This window comes from Anomaloglossus baeobatrachus, chromosome 3 (assembly GCF_048569485.1).
Source record: "Anomaloglossus baeobatrachus isolate aAnoBae1 chromosome 3, aAnoBae1.hap1, whole genome shotgun sequence".
NCBI classification, from domain to species: Eukaryota; Metazoa; Chordata; class Amphibia; order Anura; family Aromobatidae; genus Anomaloglossus; species Anomaloglossus baeobatrachus.
The window spans coordinates 311556449-311577445 of NC_134355.1; the positions used below are offsets into that span (position 1 = coordinate 311556449).

The window sequence follows — 20997 nt, forward strand, 5'->3', positions numbered from 1 at the left end:
AAAGAGTACTTATTAGAGTGTAAATAGTTATGCAAAATGTCTGTCATGTTGTGTACAAAATGTTTTCTTTTTCTTTGATTGCGAAAATGGACAATTGGGCCACTGGACTATGGGTGGCCAACACCTAAATTGTTCATAGTTAGCACCAGTGTGCTCAAACACCCCTGAAGAAAAACCCGTCCGGTGTGCATAGAGTGGGGTCATCAATGCTCTGACGCACGCCCAGAGCCTACGTTGGGGGTTTGATCGCGGCGGGTCCCCCATGGAGCAGTGTAATGGACACCCGGCAGGGAGCCACACTGGACTCTCATAGAAATGTTTAAGATTGTAACGTTAAAGAGAATGTGCCTCCCATATTGGGATGAAATGTATGACATGTTATGTTTTGTTTCTACAGTCCGGGAGTACTGAATTCAACTAAGGGGGAGTGTGGCGCCCTAGGACCTGGTCGCCACAACGGCATTGCCCTCCTGAGGGTTAATGCTGAGCCTGGAGGTAATGGGGAAATCTACTGGCCAGTAAGTTAACATCCACCGCAGTTTCTCCCTCAGGCCAGTAGGGGGAGCTCTGAACCTGAAGTTTCAGGGAGCTTCCTTAAGCCTGACCTGGGGGAGGAGTTAGTTAGTCTGTAGGGAGCAGTAGAAGTGAACAGACGCAGAGTGAGCTGTCCTGTGAATCTGGGGCCTAGAGCTGGAGCAGTTTGGCCCAGAGAAGCAGGAGTAGCTGAGAGGCAGCGGAGAGACTCGGACATCGGAGTCTGTGGTTGCCAGGGTATAAAATCCGTCCCTGGTAGCCGAATCCGAAGGGCAGGAGAGCTGCAAGCCCCTGGCCCAGACACATCCAAGGTACAGCTGCAGCATCAGGGCCCGGTGTGGACCCCAGCGGGGAAGCACCAGAGAGTGGGCCTGCGCAGCCACCTACAGAGGGAAGGGACGTGCCATTGGTCCCAGCAGCGAAGAGGGCCATTGCTGGATTCAGAGAAGCAGGGTCCTATCATCACCAAGAAAGGTACAGGAGTAGGCCTCATACTCAGCTGGCCAGAAAGATCACCCCAAGTACTTCCAGGCCGACCGGATCCCCATCACCACCTGTAACGGTCTCCCAGGACTGGACTGTTCCCAGAGTAAAAGAGGAAAAGGTAAAGAGACTGTTGTTTGTGCCTGGTTCTTTCCTCGCCTGTCGGCCCTGCACCGTGTTAGTCACACAGCACCATAGACTTTCACAAGCACCAACTGTGCCCCGGGCATTGCTCCACCTGTGGGGAGCAGTACTACCATAGCTGCTATATCATCATCCCGGAGGCCTCACACAGCAGCGGCGGCTTAATAGCCGCATGCCACAGGTGGCGTCACGAACACAACCATTAACAAGCAAGCCACATATTCAACTGACACCCACCAGGGCCACGGAGCCGGGCCCAGCCACCACTGACTACCACCGGACTAGTCCGGCCCGGCACCGGGTGTCCCATAGCCCTGGGGTGGGCGAGTCAATTGCACATGGACAACCCATGTGTGCCGTGAATCACAGAACACGAAGGGATACATGCGTTTTTAACACATCAGTGAAAAATGTCTGTGTTTTTCACTGACGTGTGAAGCAGGCCTTAAAAGCGTTCAAATTTGGAACCTCAAATTTCATGAAGTTTGACTCCAACTCAATCCTCTGTGGATTGATCCACTCACCTCCAGTAGTAAATGATAACCCATTTCTTGACAATACTTACATTTAGTTATGTGTCCTATATACCCTATATTCTATGCGCTTCTTAATAAATTTGGTGCATTTTATGCCAGTGGGATTTGAATAAGACTGACAAATGGAAAAAAAAGCTTTAAAGAGGACCTTTCACCATGTTAAACTGGACACATTTTGGAATATGTATAAGAAGTAGTTTCGTTTGTTAAAGGGGTTTTCTAGTATAGAATGAAAATTATGCAGTCACTCTGTGTGACTTCAGACTTGTGAATCCTTCAAGTGCAAGCACTATATGCTATGAGGATTTGTCTGTGTTTGCACTGGGAACAGCGGTAAAGTATGCAATATGCATACTCCTGGCTAGAACAACTGTATTGAGTAAGGTCACACCTAATGGACTGGTCATGGCCTTGCTTAATACAAGTGTATTGAGCAAGGCTGCATCCACTAGTCGGGTTCTGCCCAGGTGTATATCTCATATGTGACCGCTGTTCCCAATGCAGACACCAACGAAATTTGCAGTGCACAGTTGGGAGAATTCACAAGTCTGCCATTACACTGAGTGATGGCAGACTTTTCTTTCTAGACTGGATAACCTCTTTAATTTCTCATCTCAGTTGCAGTGATATTAAATTGTAAATTTTAGGTAATAATTTAAAAGTCCAACTGCGGGCTTTTAGCGATGTGTCTCTGGGGGCATATACTTCTTTCGCTACATAATGTTGCCCAATCATAGTAGGTAGCATTATGCAAGGAAGAAAAAAAAACATGCCCTCCTCTTCTCACTGATCTACAGTGTAGAAATACAGCAGATCTGAGTTATGTATCATTACAAACACTTCCAGATCTCATCTCATGGCAGTCAGTGTGCGGGGGAAGGTCAGAGCTGACAGCTCCACAGTAGCTACAGAAATCAATGAGGGGAGGTGGGTATGTTTTTTTGCCTCTTGCATGATGCTACTTGCTTATGATTGGCCCTAATGATTGTTCAACCTGAAGAAGAGGAAGATGTGCACACCGCCAGAGACTAATTTCTGATAATGCTCCATTGAACTTTACATAAATTATAACTTAAACTTTACAAGCTAATATCTTCACAACGAAGCAGAGAAATGAAAAAAATTAAAACTATGTTTTGTTCTGCTCTGCAGCCACTATTCTGTGATGTGGCCAGTATAACATCTATTTAATAAAGTTCCCTTAGATTTTTCCATCAGGTAGATCACACATATCCACAGATTCATGTTTTCTAAATCAGTAAACCGTTTCTTTGAAATTGTAATTTTCCCTCTGTTTTCGTTTGCAGTTCCATCCTCACCTCTAAATCCCCGTGTGTACAAGTTGCAAAATGCAAGTGTATTTGAAACAACACATTTTGAGCTGGAGCTAAGATGGGACCCTCCAATAAGGAGCAATGGTGTACTGATAAACTTTGCAATTTACTACAGTGTGATAAATGAGAGTAAAGATGCCCAAACAGTTGGTGTTTGGGTTAATGTTAACACAACAGTATTGTCATTTATTCTCCATGGTCTAAGTCCAGGACTACTTCTTCAGTTTCAGGTAAAACGTCTTCTTTACCTATTTTCTAAATCAGTTAGGTTTATCATTATCAGATGGACACAAATTCTGTGGGTTCTGTACGTTACAAGTAACTCCCTTTTTATACATTTTAAATTTACATAAGCCATAAAATATAATTTTGGCTTACAAAATAAGCATGGCTGGGAAGTTTTTAGTGTTGGGCTCTTCAGTCACTGCTGTGCTACATATTCATCATTATCTACAGTACATGTAAAAAGTCTACACACCCTGTTAAAATGCCAGATTTTTGTCATGTAAAAAAAAATCATACTAAAAAGAATAATTTTAAAATGTATTCCCCCAGTAGTGTCACCCATAATCTGTACAAATCCATTGAGAAAGAAACTGAAATAATTTTGAAAGGGAAAATGAAATTAAAAAGCTAATCAAAAGTGGTTGCATAGGTGGTAACACCCTCTTATAACAGGGGATGTGCTTGTTTTCAGAATTGGAGAATCACATTTAAACTCGTGTTAAATAGTAGTCAGTACACATCATTTAAAGTGACTCTGATTAACCCTACAGTAGGGGAAATACCGTATTTTTCGCTTTATAAGACGCACCTGATTATAAGACGCACCCCCAAATTTGGTGAAGGAAAAGAGAATTTTTTTTTTTAATGGTAAATGGGGTCCATCTTATAATGCCAGTGTCCCTCTAACAAATCATATAGGGTATATGTCCCTCATAGCCCCCCATCCTAAAATTAGCCCCCTTAATCTGGATATGGCCCCCTTATATTGAATATAGCCCCCTTGTGATGGCACACGTTCCCCTGTGCTGCCTATGGTCCCCTATGGATTGCACACGTTCCCGTGTTAGATAACGCCCCCATGCTGCTGCCCATGGCCCCTATAGATCGCACAAGTCCCCCTGTGTTAGATATTGCCCCCATAGTGCTGCCCATGGCCCCTATAGATCGCACAAGTCCCCCTGTGTCAGATATCGCCCCCATAGTGCTGCCCATGGCCCCTATAGATCGCACAAGTCCCCCTGTGTCAGATATCGCCCCCATAGTGCTGCCCATGGCCCCTATATAGATCGCACAAGTCCCCCTGTGTCAGATATCGCCCCCATAGTGCTGCCCATGGCCCCTATATAGATCGCACAAGTCCCCCTGTGTCAGATATCGCCCCCATAGTGCTGCCCATGGCCCCTATAGATCGCACAAGTCCCCCTGTGTCAGATATCGCCCCCATAGTGCTGCCCATGGCCCCTATATAGATCGCACAAGTCCCCCTGTGTCAGATATCGCCCCCATAGTGCTGCCCATGGCCCCTATAGATCGCACAAGTCCCCCTGTGTCAGATATCGCCCCCATAGTGCTGCCCATGGCCCCTATATAGATCGCACAAGTCCCCCTGTGTCAGATATCTCCCCCATAGTGCTGCCCATGGGCCCCTATAGATCGCACAAGTCCCCCTGTGTCAGATATCGCCCCCATAGTGCTGCCCATGGGCCCCTATAGATCGCACAAGTCCCCCTGTGTCAGATATGGCCCCTAGGCTGCTGCCCAAAGTAAAATAAACCCCTCTTTCCTTATCTCCTGCAGTGCTGAGCTCCCTCCTGTCTGCTCCGTGCTTCTGTTCTTCCTTACTTCCTGGTTGTCAGTGCGGTCATGTGATCGGCACAGCAGGCTGAGCTCTCTGCCTGCCTGATCACACTGGAAGCAGGGGCACGAGGAGAAACGCTGCAGGGTGAGTAAAGATTTTTTATTTTAGAATGAGCAGCAGCCTGGGGGCCAAATCTAACACAGGGGTGGGCATGTGCGATCACACTGGGACGCAGGCTCATATAATATGCACCGCTCACCAGCCCCTCACTGCGTGCGATTTCAGCACCATTGGAGATGGACAGCGGCTGTGCATATTATATGAGCGGGTGCAGGAGATCAAAGGCAGCAGCCCGCAGCGTTCCACTGTGCTCCAGAGCTGCTGCCCCCACCTCCCCTGGACGCTGCAGGGTACATATATATATACCACCCCCCCTCCCCCCCCCGTATATTCGGCTTATAAGACGCACCCCCTACTTTCCCCCAAAATTTGGGGGAACAAAAGTGCGTCTTATAAAGCGAAAAATACGGTAAGTATTTGATCCCTTACTGCTTTTGTAAGTTTGCCCACTGACAAAGACATGGACAGTCTATAATTTAAAGGGTAGGTAAATTTTAACAAAGAGAGATAGAATATCCAAAATAAAATCCAGAAAATCACATTGCATAAATTATATCAATTTATTTACTTTTTGCAGAAAGAAATAAGTATTTGATCCCTCTGGCAAACAAGACTTAATACTTGGTGGCAAACCCCTTGTTGGCAAGCACAACAATCAGACGTTTTTTCTGTAGTTGATGAGGTTTGCGCACATGTCAGGAGGAATATTGGTCATTAAGATTTTGAGGCTGTCACTTTGCAACTCGGAGCTGGACCTCACTCCATAAGTTTTCTATGCGATTAAGGTCTGGAGACTGGCTAGGCCACTCCGTGATCTTAGGCTATGTGCCCACGTTGCGTTTTTTCATGCTTTTCAGCAGCGTTTTCAACTGCACCTTTTTAAGGCCAAAATGCATGTGTTTTGATTTTCCAGCAAACTCTATGAAAAATAGGGATTTCTTGTGCACACCATGCTGTTCTAAACGCTGCGTGAAATTTGCATATTTTTGGGCAAAAACTCTGCGCTTAAAGAAGCAACATGTCAATTGTTTTTGCCATTTTGGCTGCGTTTCCCATCCATTCAATTAAATACAAAACTGCAGCATTTCTAAAAGCACCGGAAAAGCTCTAAAAACTCATGAAAACAGCAAGGTGCGCATAGGCTACTTTCTTTACTTTTTACATGCATTTTTAAAGCCCATAGCATTGCCCTTTCTGCCAGAGGATGCTTTTTGAACTGCAACTACCTCGACGCAACGTGGGCACATAGCCTTATTGTGCTTCTTTTTGAGCCTCTCCTTTGTTGCCTTGGCTGTATGTTTTGGGTCATAGTCATGCTGGAATATCCAGCCAAAACCCATTTTTAATGTCCTGGTGGAGGGAAGGAGGTTGTGACTCAGGATTTTTACGGTACATGGCTCCATTCATTGTCCCATTGATGCGGTGAAGTAGTTATGTGCCCTTAGCAGAGAAACACCCCCAAAACATAATATTTCCCCCTCCATGCTTGCCAGTGGGGATGATGTTATTTGGGTCATAGGCAGCATTTCTCTTCCTCCAAACAAGGCGAGTGAAGTTAATGCCAAAGAGCTCACTTTTTGTCTCATCTAATTACAGCACCTTCTCCCAATCACTCTCATAATCATCAAGGTGTTCATTGGCAGGCTTCAGACGGGCCTGCATGTGTGCCTTCTTGAGCAGTGGAACTTTGCGGGCACTGCAGGACTTTAAGCAATTTATGGCATAATGCGTTACCAAATAGTTTTCTTACCAGCTGCCTTGAGATCATTAACAAGTTTCCACCGTGTAGTTGTAGGCTGACCTCTCACTTCCCTCATGATCCTGGCTACCCCACTAGGTGAGATTTTGCATGGGGCCCCAGATTGATGTCGATTGACACTCATTTTGTATTTCTTCCATTTTCTTACTATTGCACCACCAGTTGTCCCCTTCTCACCCAGCACCTTACTTATGGTTTTGTAGCCCATTCCAGTCTTGTCCGTGACATCCTTAGAAAGCTTTTTGGTCTTCCCGATGTTGTAGAGGTTAGAGTCTGACTGAATAATTGAGTCTGTGGACAGAAGTCTTTTAAACAGGTGACAATTTAAAACCACTCTCTTTAATGCAGGGAACGAGGTTATTAGGAGTGTCTAAATGGTCTGGAGGAGCCAGAACTCTTAATGGTTAGTAGGAGATCAAATACTTATTTCTCTCTGCAAAATGCAAATAAATTTATATAATTTATATTATGTAATTTTCTGGATTTTATTTTTGATATTCTATCTCTCACTGTTAAAATGAACCTACCCTTAAAATTATAGACTGCTCATGTCTTTGTTTTGTCAGTGGGCAAACTTACAAAATCAGCAAGGGATCAAATACTTATTTCCCCCACTGTATAAAAGTTTAGCTGTTCTAGTCAGATTTTCCTCAGATCTTCTTGGTTGCATTTTACAGCAGAAACCATGGTCCATAAACTTCTTACAATACAGCAAAGGGACCTCATTGTTGAAAGTTATCAGGCAGCAGAGAGGTACAAACCTATTTCTAAGGCATTAGCTATACCATGGCATTCTGTGGTGACAGTCATCAAGAAGTTACTTAATTTTGGCACAAGAGTGTCATTATTTTGAACTGATAGTGCCTCAAATATTGATGAAAATACAAAGACAAATTGGTCTGGGAGGCTGCCAAGAGGCATATGGCAACAATAAAGGAGCTGCAGGAATTTCTGCAAGTACTAGTGTACTGTATGTGCCACCAATCTCACATCCAAGCCCAGCTACACTGAGGAGCAAAAGGGAAAGAATGTTTTTTAAACTTTTGAATTTCTGGCTCTATACCGCACCATTCATTAGGGAAGGTGTGCCCAATCTATGGCTCTGGAGCCACATGTGGCTTGCTGGCCTGTGATGTGTGGCTCACGACTGACTTCCAGCTTGGTGCATAAGCACCAGGTCTAGCAAACAGCTATCAATACAAGGTCTCCAGGTGGGGACATTTGTGAGTAGGCCCACACAGAAGAGCAGATCTGAATGGGGGTAAGGTAGGAACCACTAGTTCTTGGTATATTGTCTCGGTGTGATTTCTGTGGAAACGTTTTGGCTGTCATTGTACTGGTAATGGGGGCTCTGGGTGTCACTACTGTGAAAGGGTGGTAGCTAGATGTGGCTCACAACCCTGCCTCAGAGCTGAATGTGGTTTACGACCCTCTTTCAGAGCCGAAGTGGCTCTCATGGTCAAAAAGGATGGGGATCTCTACACTACAGCTTTGAATTTGAAACTACTTTGCTTTTATAGACAATCATATTAACTGTATCATACATATATTTGACTTGGAACTATTTAGAATATGATTAAATATGCAGATACTTGTCATGTCACTGCATTGTTACTGTTTTGTACCTGATGGTAGAAAAATATTTTTCTTTCTGTATACTACAAATTACAACCTTTTCTCACATTCCCTAATATCTCAGTGTGTTATTACGTTTATTTGAAAGCGGAGGGTCACTGGTTAGAATCAAGGCGCAGCCATGAATAAGGTTTCCCAAGAAAAGAGACTCAGAATAATCCAGCTCATCGATAGATGTCCTCGGCCAAGAAAATTTACAAACTGCATCATGTGAATGCCATGAAGGTTGAAGGAATACAAAATAAAGTCCATCCAGTCATTCAAAAGCCAAGTGGTGAATGTTCCGGCAAAATATCATAGTTAACAATTTGGCTCATCACAATGTCTATCAATTCTGGTGCAATAAACATGGCAGTGGAGGTGTCTCGTATGCTTTGTAATAGTGAGATCACAGACATCCATGCAAGCACAGTTTGATGCATATTACACAAGTAATGGTGGCCTGGAAAGAGGTGAAGGAGCCTTGATTTCGATATCATCATAAGAAGCATTGGCTTGAGCATGCCAAAAAGTACAAAAAGTGGATGGTTAAAGATTGGAAACAGCTAATTTGGAGCGATGAGACAAAAGTTATTAGACTAGGCTCTAATGGGTGTGCAAATGGGTCTGGAAGAAACAAGGGGAAAAGGGGCTAACAGATCGAGAAATTCAAGGAACTGTCAAGTTCGGTGGAGGAAACCTGAGATATGGGGTTGTTTCATACCCACAGGTGTTAGTTACTTGACCAGGATCGAAGTTGTTCTCATTGCTGAGCTATATGTGAGAATCCTACAAAATGAGATACTTCATATACTTGAGTACTATAGGCATGGAAAGGTGTGATACTTCCCCAAGGGAGTGCTACTAGCTACTAAGCATTGAGGGTGCTCAATTGCATTAGCCTATTTTCCTTTTTTGCTACTTTAAAATTTTAAAAATGAAAATATATTTTTTTGCCTAAAATACAAAGGAAATGTCTTTAACTTTATGCCTTTTAGAGATCAGTTCATCTTCAATACGTAATTGTTTGTGTGGCACCTCTGACCTGGTCAGGCACCAGTGAGTACTGCACCCATGCTGGGGCAGTACTTTCAGGTAATCCTAAAGGCTGGAATAGGGTGTGTACGCACAGACACATAGCAACCAGGTCTCCCACACTTTGAGAGGGGACTCTTGGGTAGACTCAAAAGGGGGCTTGCCTCCACATCTCATCAAGGGGTGTAGTGGAGTGTCTGGGAGCTAAAGATGCAGAGGCAGAAAGGAAAGGAGTGGAGTGAGCCAGTCTGATAGTGGTGAGCGGCGGTTGCTAGGAGACGCAGACGCGCGCTCACACTAGTCAGACCCTGCACGTGGAGTAGCCGTTAGTGGGGGAAAACGGTTACCAGTCAGTCAGAAAGACGCTGAGGGAGTCAGTCGGTCGAGTACAGGGACTCCTGGTGACTAGGCACGTACGGGATTCAGGTTCCCAGAGCAGGCTCAAGTTTAACTACCTGCTAAACCTGCTGGTGAGAGGATCTACAAGTCCCTCACCAACCATTTAGAGTCCGAGCCTCAGCAGCAATGAGGGGGCCCATAATGGGGATCGAGCCTGGAGCCATCTCACTTGGTCCACGCTGCCGGCAAATGGGCCAAAAAGGGGAGAAAAGGCAGTAGCGACTTCCCTGGATGAATCCCATGGTACTTCAAGTCAGGGGTTATCCGAAACAAGAAGTGCAAGGAAGGCGAGTTAATGGTTACCCTTAGACCGGCCTAAAGGATATCTGGTTTCACCTGGTTTAATCTCAGCATCGCCCGGGTACCTCACAAAACATCTAAAAGTGAGTAAAGATCAGTTGAAAGACATTTTGGACTGAGACTGAGTAATTCTGGGACCTGTTGTTCTACACACCCGAGCCCCTGGGGCCAGCCTCACTCAGAGGAGGCCACAACATCAGACTGCAGACTCCATCAGCCCCAGAAGCTCATTAAATTTGCAGTGGCGGTCACCCATATTCCTGACCGCAAACCGTGAGTGGCGTCACGACTCATCTATATATATAATTGCCTTATTCTGTCTGTCTGTCTGTCTGTCTGTCTGTCTGTCAGTCATGCTCCAAAATTGTGTCCTTACGGTGACACAAAGCTGATTGGCCGCTGGGCTCGCCATGGCCCCGCCCCCCCACACTGATTGGCCCCTCGCCCAGGCTGCGCCCCCACACGGATTGGCCAGCCGCTCACCCAGGCTCCGCCCCCCCACAGATTGGCCTCTCGCCCCGGCACCCTGCAGGCATTGGCAACTCGGCCACGCCACGCCCCGCCCCCCTCACGCAATGCACGCTAGCCCCCGCGCATTCCCCGAACCGACACGGTCACGGAGCCACGACTCACAGGTGAGTACTGTACCCCCGGGAGCCCACATCAGCGTACGCCGCAAACCCAGCCGACACATACCCTCGCATTGCTGGGCCTGGCCGGCGTATGCTGGTGTGGGCTCCCGTGCGAGTGGGGGACGAGATACGCTGGTAACCATGCTAGCATAGTTACCAGCGCACCAAGGTCCTGCAGCGGCGTAACATACACACACGCACAGACATAACAACAGACACACATCAGATCACACTCACTCTCACACACACCTCACACACACATCACATCGCATCCACACACTCACAACATCCTGGGATATCGCTTGCTTCTCTGCGCCGATACTGTGCTGTGAGCTTCCAGGACCTGCCAGAGGATCACATGGCCAGAAGCATGTGGTATCTCCGGATGTTGTGAGTGTGAGCGCGTATGTGTAATATCGTCAGTGTGTGTGTGAGAGTATGCGATCGGGTGTGTGTGAGTGTGTGTGTGTGTGTGAGTGTATGCGATCGGATCTGTGAGTGTCGGCAGAGGAGCACGGCGTGCTGGAAGAGGCTGGGAGGAGAGAGGCTGATCCTGGGAAAGGCTGGGAGGGGGAGGGGGGAGGCTGAGAGAAGAGAGGCTGGGGGAGGCTGAGGCTGGGGTAGGCTGGAAGGAGAGAGGCTGATGCTGGGGACAGAAAAGGCTGATGCTGGGAGGAGAGAGGCTGATCCTGGGGAAGGCTGGGTGTCAGGTTTCCAGGTTTTCCAGTTCTCTTTTGAATGAGCTTGCCCTCAGTTAACATGGAGTTTAAGGTTCTGTTGCCCTACTTCCTGTCCAGCTGCTTAAAAGGCCGCCTCTCAGCCCAGTCCAGTGCCTGAGTATACTGCTTGCTGTGTGCTCCTGCTTTGCTGTTTCTACTTCCTGATTGCCTTGGATTCTCCTGGAAATCTACCGACCGACTCTGGACCATACCCGGTTTTCGTCAAGCTGTGCCCGGACTCCGTCTGCCGTCTTGATCAGCACTCTGCCCGGTTCGTAACCACTCTGGACAATCATCCCGTACGGACACTCCTGGACTATACCACTTGCCCCTTGTGTACCGGCTGCTGCGCATTTAGGCCTTCCGGGGTTGATTGCCGGACAGTCCCTGTCCAGGGGTTCGCTCTGGTGGTCTCCCTGGGGGAGTCCGGTGCGTGGCCCCGGGAATCCCCTTCGCTCCGTTGCGTAAAAGTGTTTTGTGTGTTTGTTTTACTGTGTTTATTCCCGTTGTGTATCTACCGGGTGTACATATTATATAACATCTTGTACCAAGAACTCGTCTCTGTTGTCATTGCCCTACGCTATCGAAATCCTCAGAACATACAGTAGTATTACACTGGGAGGGGAAGGGGGGAGGCTGAGAGAAGAGAGGCTGTGGGAGGCTGAGGCTCGGGTAGGCTGGAAGGAGAGAGGCTGATGCTGCGGGCAGAGAGGCTGATGCTGTGGGCAGAGAGGCTGATGCTGGTGCAGCATGGGGGATGGAGCACGATGGGGGGTGCGCAGCATGGGGGATGGAGCACGATGGGGGGTGCGCAGCATGGGGGATGGAGCACGATGGGAGGTGCGCAGCATGGGGGATGGAGCACGATGGGGAGTGCGCAGCATGGGGGATGGACCACGTTTGGGAGTGCGCAGCATGGGGCATGGAGCACATTTGGGAGTGCGCAGCATGGCGGATGGACCACGTTTGGGAGTGCGCAGCATGGGGGATGGAGCACATTTGGGAGTGCGCAGCATGGCGGATGAACCACGTTTGGGAGTGCGCAGCATGGCGGATGGAGTACGTTTGGGAGTGCGCAGCATGGCGGATGGACCACGTTTGGGAGTGCGCAGCATCGCGGATGGAGCACGTTTGGGAGTACGCAGCATGGCGGATGGAGCACGTTTGGGAGTGCGCAGCATGGCGGATGGAGCATGTTTGGGAGTGCGCAGCATGGCGGATGAACCACGTTTGGGAGTGCGCAGCATGGCGGATGGAGTACGTTTGGGAGTGCGCAGCATGGCGGATGGACCACGTTTGGGAGTGCGCAGCATGGCGGATGGACCACGTTTCGGAGTGCGCAGCATGGCGGATGGAGCACGTTTGGGAGTGCGCAGCATAGCGGATGGACCACGTTTGGGAGTGCGCAGCATGGCGGATGGAGCACGTTTGGGAGTACGCAGCATGGCGGATGGAGCACGTTTGGGAGTGCGCAGCATGGCGGATGGAGCATGTTTGGGAGTGCGCAGCATGGCGGATGGAGCACGTTTGGGAGTGCGCAGCATGGCGAATGGAGCACGTTTGAGAGTGCGCAGCATGGTGGATGGAGCACGTTTGGGAGTGCGCAGTATGGCTGATGGAGCACGTTTGGGAGTGCGCAGCATGGCGGATGAAGCACGTTTGGGAGTGCGCAGCATAGCGGATGGAGCACGTTTGGGAGTGCGCAGCATTGCAGATGGAGCACGTTTGGGAGTGCGCAGCATGGGGGATGCAGCACGATAGGGAATGCGCAGCATAGGGGATAGAGCACGATGGGGAATGCGCAGCATGGGAGATGGAGCACAATGGGGAATGCGCAGCATAGGGGTTGGAGCACGATGGGGAGTGTGCAGCATGGGGGATGGAGCACGATGGGGGGTGCGCAGCATGGGGGATGGAGCACGATGGGAGGTGCGCAGCATGGGGGATGGGGCACGATGGGAGGTGTACACCTCCCCCCAACACACACACACACACACACACACGCGCGCACTGCACAACACACCACACACACACACACACTGGGAACCACAGAACCACAAACACCGCCCTACACAGACACCCAGACACACAGACAACGCCGCACACACACAACACTCAACACACAAACACCGCGGCATACATAAATATACGCACATACCGCACAACACACACATTGCACAAAACATACCTCCCCCCAAAACACACCACACACACACAAACCGTGCAACACACACACAACGCTACAGACACACAGCGCTCCACAAACAACGCAACACACGCAACACACATACAACACCGCTCTCACCCCCCGCCACACCCAGACAACACCCAGAACATGTACAGCCCCTACACAAACACTTAGCAACTACACGCAACAACATCTATATATATAACAAAAATTATACATTAACTGCACAATAAATTCTAGAATACCCGATGCTTTAGAATCGGGCAACCTTCTAGTATATATATATATATAAAACTGATATACCTGTTGCCATATATACCCAAAAGAAGACCCTATGGCGTCCCTGAAGGTGGAATGATGTCCCTGGGGCGACTACTGCAGGTGGGCTTCACATCTACAATAGCAGTAATTTTCACCAGGGGTGACCAAACTTTAGCTTGCCCCAGTATCCTAAACATAACACTTCCCAATCTCATCTCATAGCAGTCAACATGTGGGAGGGTCAAGCTGACAGCTACACAATAGCTGCAGAGATCACTGAGAGGAGGACATATTCTTTTCTCCTTTACATAATGCAGGCCGGCTTATGATTAGTCCACCTAATCACAGCTGCCATCAAGCTCAAGGTTAGTAATGGGGAGGAGTTCTGGCTGTGCTACATCCTGAGGTGGCAGCGCATGGTTACATTAGAAAACGTGAACAATGCCTGCTGCCTCTGGGACACACTGACAGAGCCGCAGCTGTGTGAGGGTTTCCACGGTACCCTAGCTGTTGTCATGTTCCCACCAGAGTCCGCTCCTGCGACTTCTGCTTCGGTCACCAGGTGCTTCTGTATTCCTGCTGTGGGCGGTGCTGGTGATAGGGGAGGAGTCAATACCAGTAGCTCTGGTAGGCGCAGGCTCCACCCATCCACTAAGCTGGGTTTCCCTGGGTTCTGCAGTACTACTGGCTGACTGTGGTGGCGTGTGCCTTCCAGCTGGTTACCACCTTTCAACCACAGCCAATGAGAAGGCACCACACCCTTCTTATTCCTCCTCCTCCTCCAGTCGCCGCCAGATATAGTCTTATAGTATTCTTTTGGTCTGCTCCTGAACTCTGATCACCCTGCTCCTGAATTCTGATCACTGTGTTTTGACCTCTGCCTGTTCACTGACGACTCTCCTGCCTGCAGTGTTTTGTACTTCTCTCCCATCTCCGGTTTGACCTTGGCCTGGTTTCCTGACTACACTTTGGCTTGCCGTTTTTGTCCCTTTTTGTACCTCCTGGTTTTGATCCTGCCAGGTCACTACTCTTCTCTGGAATGCAGCCTTCCTTAGGCAGGTGATCTCTTGGATCCTGTAGTAATTCCAGATCCATGTATAGGAAATAAAGGGTTTCATGGTTCTCGGGATTCTGCTGAGGGGGCAGCTTACCTCTAGTCTGTCTGTGACAGCCATACTGAGTCTGTGGTTCCAGGCAGACAACACATTATATCTGGATCGTTAAACACACAGACACACACACACAAAGATCAAAATATAGATTTCCTCCAAATGGTGGTGAATCAGGTGCAAAACCTGTCTTTTATAATCTAAGGACTTGCGAAGCAAGTAGAAAGCTTGAATCTGCCAAACTTCGAGCTCCTGCAGCACCTCCCTCGCTTAGTCCCATTGACTTCAAAGGAGCAATTCATGTTGTAGAGCCCATCATGGAGAACCTGGATGTCAGAGGCAATCGCTCCCTGAACAATGACAGCGCCTGAGTAGGCTCCAGGATACTCACTCAGGTACCCAGGTACTCCCTGCGGACCTATAAAGTTGATATTACCTGTCTGTTTCACCAGGGAAAATTCATGTGGCTGCAGGCTTTTGTTGATTGTGGCTCTGCAAGACATAGACTCTGTTGTAGCAAAGAATCTGGGCTTGCCTTTGCTGAGACTAATCTCTCCTATTAAAATTTCTACCATTGATAATACTGTACACCTCTCACTCAGGGTGTGGTTAAGTGTGTTACTCAGGTTTCCATGCTTGTTGGAGCTTTGCATGTAGAATTTGTATCATTTTTTTGTTCTTGAGAACCTGTTGTCAGCAGCTGGGCTGGCACCAGGAATACCAGGACCCCATACTGCTAACATTTTCGGGTCCCCTTTAGACTCCGCCTCCACCACAACTTTGCCTCTACCCCTGGAACCTTTGGCAATAGAAAAAAGTTGTTTCCAGGATCACGTCCAAGAAATAAGGTTAAAAACCAATTTTATTCCATAAGGTTAAAACCAACACTAGGTTGGATAGACATTCACGAAGTATAAAACAATATTTTAAAAGAGGATCTTAGCCTAAGGGATACTTTGCACACTACGACATCGCAGCTGCGATGTGAGGGTGGGGGGGGGAATGAAAGTGACACATCCGGCGTCGCTGTCGATATTGTAGTGTGTAAAGCGTTTTTGATATGATTAACGAGCGCAAAAGCGTCGTAATCGTATCATCAGTGTAGTGTCCGACATTTTCATAATTGCGCGGCAGCGACGGTACGATGTTGTTCCTCGTTCCCCTGCGGCAGCACACATCGCTGTGTGAGAAGCCACAGGAGCGAGGAACATCAGCTTACCTGCGTCACCGCGGCTCACGCCGGCTATGCGGAAGGACGGAAGTGGGCAGGATGTTTACGTCCCTCTCATCTTCACCCCTCCGCTTCTATTGGCCGCCTGCCGTGTGACGTCGCTGTGACGCCACACAACCCGCCCCCTTAGGAAGGAGGCGGGTCGCTGGCCAGAGCGACGTCGCAGGACAGGTGAGTGCATGTGAAGCTGCCGTAGCGATAATGTTCGCTACGGCAGCGATCTCAAGATATCACTGCGGCGACAGGGGCGGGTACTATTGCGCTCGGCATCGCAAGCATCGGCTTGCGATGTCGTAGTGTGCAAAGTACCCCTTAGACATATCCTGCTAGATTTGCACAGAGTAAGTTATGGAATAAAATTGTTTTTTAACCTTATTTCTTGGACGTTATGCTGGAAACAACTTTTTTCTATTGCTGGACTTTGCCTCTTTGAACACAGAGCTGACCTCCTTGCACCGTCCCCCGGAGAAAGGACCCAGGTTATTCATTTACCGGGTGAGCCAAAAATTCTCCTTTGCAAACTTACCTCGAGCCTTCCACAGTCCCACCATCACCATCACTCCAATTCTGTAAACAGTCCTTCCTCACCAATCAAACGTTAAGTTCTAGCTGTCATTTTGACAGCCTGAAAAAAAGCTGCATGCACCATTTTTCTGGTCATCAAAATGATGAGTCCATCAGGATCGTCAGCCATATGCGTATATCTAATATATAAAGTTGAGTGTATGTGAATGTATATGTGTGTGTGTATGTGTGTGTATGTCCGCTAAATGAATTTACATTTACAATCACAAAATTTTGCACAGACATCTCATGTGACTCAGGGAATGTCATAGACTATGTTTTGAGGGGAAAATTTAACCCCGCACTTTACAGTTATTCACCAAAAAACCTCCTTACATTAAAGTCAATGGAGCTGGGAGCTACAGGTCATTATTAGATGTGATTGGTTTCTATAGGCAACTAAAGACAGTCTTAGTATAATAAGCTTAAGTGTGAGGTAATATGATTTCTGTGGAGAGACAGACAGACTGAGAGACAGACAGACCGAGACAAACAGACAGACTGAGACAGACAGGGAAAGAGACAGACCTAGAAAGAGACAGATGGAAAGAGACAGATATTGAGAGACAGACAGGGAAAGAGACAGACAACAAAAGAGAGAGACAGGGAAAGAGACAGACAGAGACAAACAGAGGCAGACAGACAGGGAAAGAGGCAAACAGAGAAAGAGACAGACAAAGACAAACAGAGTCAGAAAAAAAGAGACATAAACAGGGAAAGAGACAGAGACAGACAGGGAAAGAGACAGACAGGGAAAGAGACAGACAGGGAAAGAGACAGACAGGGAAAGAGACAGACAGGGAAAGAGACAGACAGGGAAAGAGACAGACAAGAAATGAGACAGACAGGGAAAGAGACAGGCAGAGGCAGATAAACATAGAAAGAGAAAGACAGGGAAAGAAACAGATAAACACAGACAGACAGAGACAGACAGGGAAAGAGACAGAGACAGACAGGAAAAGAGACAGACAGACAGCGACAGACAGAGATAGACAGAGACAGACAGAGACAGACAGTGAAAGATACAGTCAGTCAGGGAAAGAAACAGAGAGGCAGACAGGGAATGAGACAGAGACAAACAGACAGAAGCAAACAGGGAAAGAGGTAGATAGAGACAGACAGAGAGAGAGAGACAGACTAGATGCACATATATATACACACACACGCACTCTACATTATCTCATCTTGTAGTTCCTGATTGGTGCAGAGCAGGAAAGGAGTCAGTGGGACCTACACGGAGGCTTCAGCAGGTGAAAAGCTACAAGACCTTCCAGTTCACCAGTCATGTGATCAGGCATATGATTAGTCAGATACCCTGGAAGGTCCCTCACCTAATCAGCCTCCATTCTGGTCCAGTACATTTCCTGTCCTGCTCTGCACTGATCACATAGATCAGTGCAGAGAAGGAAGAGAGAGGGCAGCTCTCTGTGAGCGATCTGGGCCTCCCTCATTTCCCTGATGGCTGTCCACCCCCTGGGGCCCGGTGAGCATAGAAATGAAAGGGCAGAGGTCCAGGCTGTCAGCGGCCAGGCCCCCTCCTGGCTTCTGTTCATCGGGCCCCATACAGGAGTAAAGGTTGTAATGCCCTGATGGCAGCCCTGGTCAGCAGTGGTATTGGGCATGCCATGGCTGCGCAAACATAACCCTGTCACAGACTGGCACCAGGGTGAGATTGTACGCTGGAGCCTTGAGTGTCAGGAGAGATGTATGTCATAATCTGAGAATCTGTCTAAAGCTGAACCTGCCTTCATACCTTATGCATTCAGAGACTTTCCTGATGTGTTTTCTGTGTCTTAATCTGAAAAATTACCTTCACACAGAGATTATGATTGTCCCATAGATTTGGTACCCAATTCCTGACTCCCCAAGGGTAAAATTTAAAATCTTTTTGGTTCAGAGCATCAGGCCATGAAAGATTATATAGCAGACAGCTTGCGGAAAGGGTTTTTCAGGCCATCCAGGTCACCAGTCGGTGCTTGATTTTTTTTGTTGATAAAAAAGATGGTGGTCTCAGACCTTGTGTAGACTATTGTGAACTTAATGCTATTAATGTAAAGAATCAGTACCCTCTGCCACTCATCCTCATTCTCTATAACCAGCTCAAAGTGGCCCGGTGGTTCACAAAACTTGATCTCAGGGGTGCATATAATCTAATCCGCATCAGTGAAGGAGATGAGTAGAAAACGGTATTTGCACGCAATGCAATGTTGATCGTAAACAGATCAAGCAACTGACAGAATCTATGGATGGTAGGCTGTTGAGTGTCATCATTAAGAAAGGTGACTATATTGGTCACTAATTTTTTTGGGTTGTATTTTTTGCATGTCAGAAATGTTTATTTCTAAATTTTGTGCAGTTATATTGGTTTACCTGGTAAAAATAAACAAGTGAGTTTGAAATATATTTATTTTTTATTAAGTTGCCTAATAATTCTGCACAGTAAAGGGTGCTTTACACGCTACGACATCGCTAACGATATATCGTCTGGGTCACGTCGTTAGTGACACACATCCGGCGACATTGCAGTGTGTGACACCAAAGAGCAACGATCAACGAGCGCAAAAATGTGAAAAATCGTTGCTCGTTGACACGTCGCTCTTTTTCCAAATATCGTTGCTGCTGCAGGTACGATGTTGTTCGTCGTTCCTGCGGCACCACACATTGCTAAGTGTGACACCGCAGGAACGACGCACATCTCCTTACCTGCGTCCACCGGCAATGAGGAAGTAAGGAGGTGGGCGGCATGTTCCGGCCGCTCATCTGCACGTCTCCTCTGCTATTGGACGACTGCCGTGTGACGTCACTGTGACGCCGCACGAACCGCTCCCTTAGAAAGGAGGCAGATCGCCGGCCAGAGCGATATTGCAGGGAAGGTAAGTCCGTGTGACGTGTGTTAGCAATGTTGTGCGCCACGGGCAGCGATTTGCCCGTGACGCACAACCGACAGGGGCGGGTACGCTTGCTAGCGATATCGGTACCAATATCGCAGCGTGTAAAGTACCCTTTATAGTTACCTGCACAAACAGATATTCTCCTAAGATAACCAATAATAATAATAATAATTCTGCTACATTGTGTATTCAGAGATATCTGTGGTCAATATGTGGTGGTGTATCTGGATGGCATCCTGATTTATTCTCCTGATGGTACGTCACAGGTCCTACATGTACGCACTCTACTCCAGAGACTCAGGGATAATTCCTTATTCACTAAATATGAGAAATGTGTTGCAGAAGGTAATTTCCTAGGTTATTTTTTGTCTGCAGAAGGCTTGCACATGGATCCCTCTAAGCGTCAACTAATTAAGGAGTGGGTGTAACCCAAGTCTCTGAAGGCCTTGTAGCGTTTTCTTGGGTTTGCAAATTATTATCGCAAATTCATTAGACATTTTTCCAAGATCGCCACACCCCTCACTCATCCTGAGTCTTTGGTTCCGGGCAGACGTCACCACTTGACCTCCAGTGAACTGACCTGAAATTAACTCATTGAACTCAGTGACTTTATCTCAAATTAACTCAATGAACTCAGTGAACTCACCTCAGATGACCTCATTGAGTTCACCTGAAGTGAGTTCACTGCATCTCCTGATAAAACAAGAAATCTCGGGCATGGGGGCAGCTGTGCTGGTCGCGGATTAAGGATTTGAATATTCAATGCTCCCCACTGAAGACATTGCTGATAGGTGGGCAGCATTATGGGTGTGGGGAACAGTCAATATTATTTAATAACAGCACATGTGACCACCCAGTAGCCGGCTTCCTGTAGTAGTAGCTGGGTGGTCACATGTGCCGCTATTAAAGAATATGGATATTCAATGCTTTCCACAATGCTAATCCTTGGCGTGTGGAGCAGCAAATATGGTGACAGTTAATGGCTGTTTAAGTGAGCGAACATAATAGTGACGTCATGCAATGTGTTACTTACGCACTGAGGTCAGTTACCAGCATGACTGCATTGGAGGAGGACACTAGAGAGAAGGTTAGTACAATCGTTTATTTTTTTTATTACTGTATGCGACATGATGGGGAGAGTATATTTACCAGGGTGCGGCCAGGATGGGGTCAGGATGGGGGGAGGCCCAGGCTCAAACTTTGGGCCCATCAGACTGTAGTAATGCCACTGCTTGTACTCTTTGCACCTCCCCCTCAACCCTTCCTGTTCTGTATATTCATATGTAAATTTCCAGTAAGCAGAGACTCCTCACACAGGGATGCCTATAAGCATGTGTAAT

At 47.6% G+C, this 20997-nt stretch overlaps 1 protein-coding gene across 1 annotated transcript in view; it reads left to right on the forward strand.

Moving 5' to 3' along the window:
* ROS1 (ROS proto-oncogene 1, receptor tyrosine kinase) overlaps positions 1 to 20997 on the forward strand; it is a 480047-nt gene that overhangs the window by 187742 nt on the left and 271308 nt on the right. Inside the window, exon 19 of the mRNA XM_075340023.1 lies at positions 3005 to 3261. Within this exon, the coding sequence (XP_075196138.1) occupies positions 3005 to 3261 (257 nt within the window). The remainder of the gene's footprint in view (positions 1 to 3004; positions 3262 to 20997) is intronic.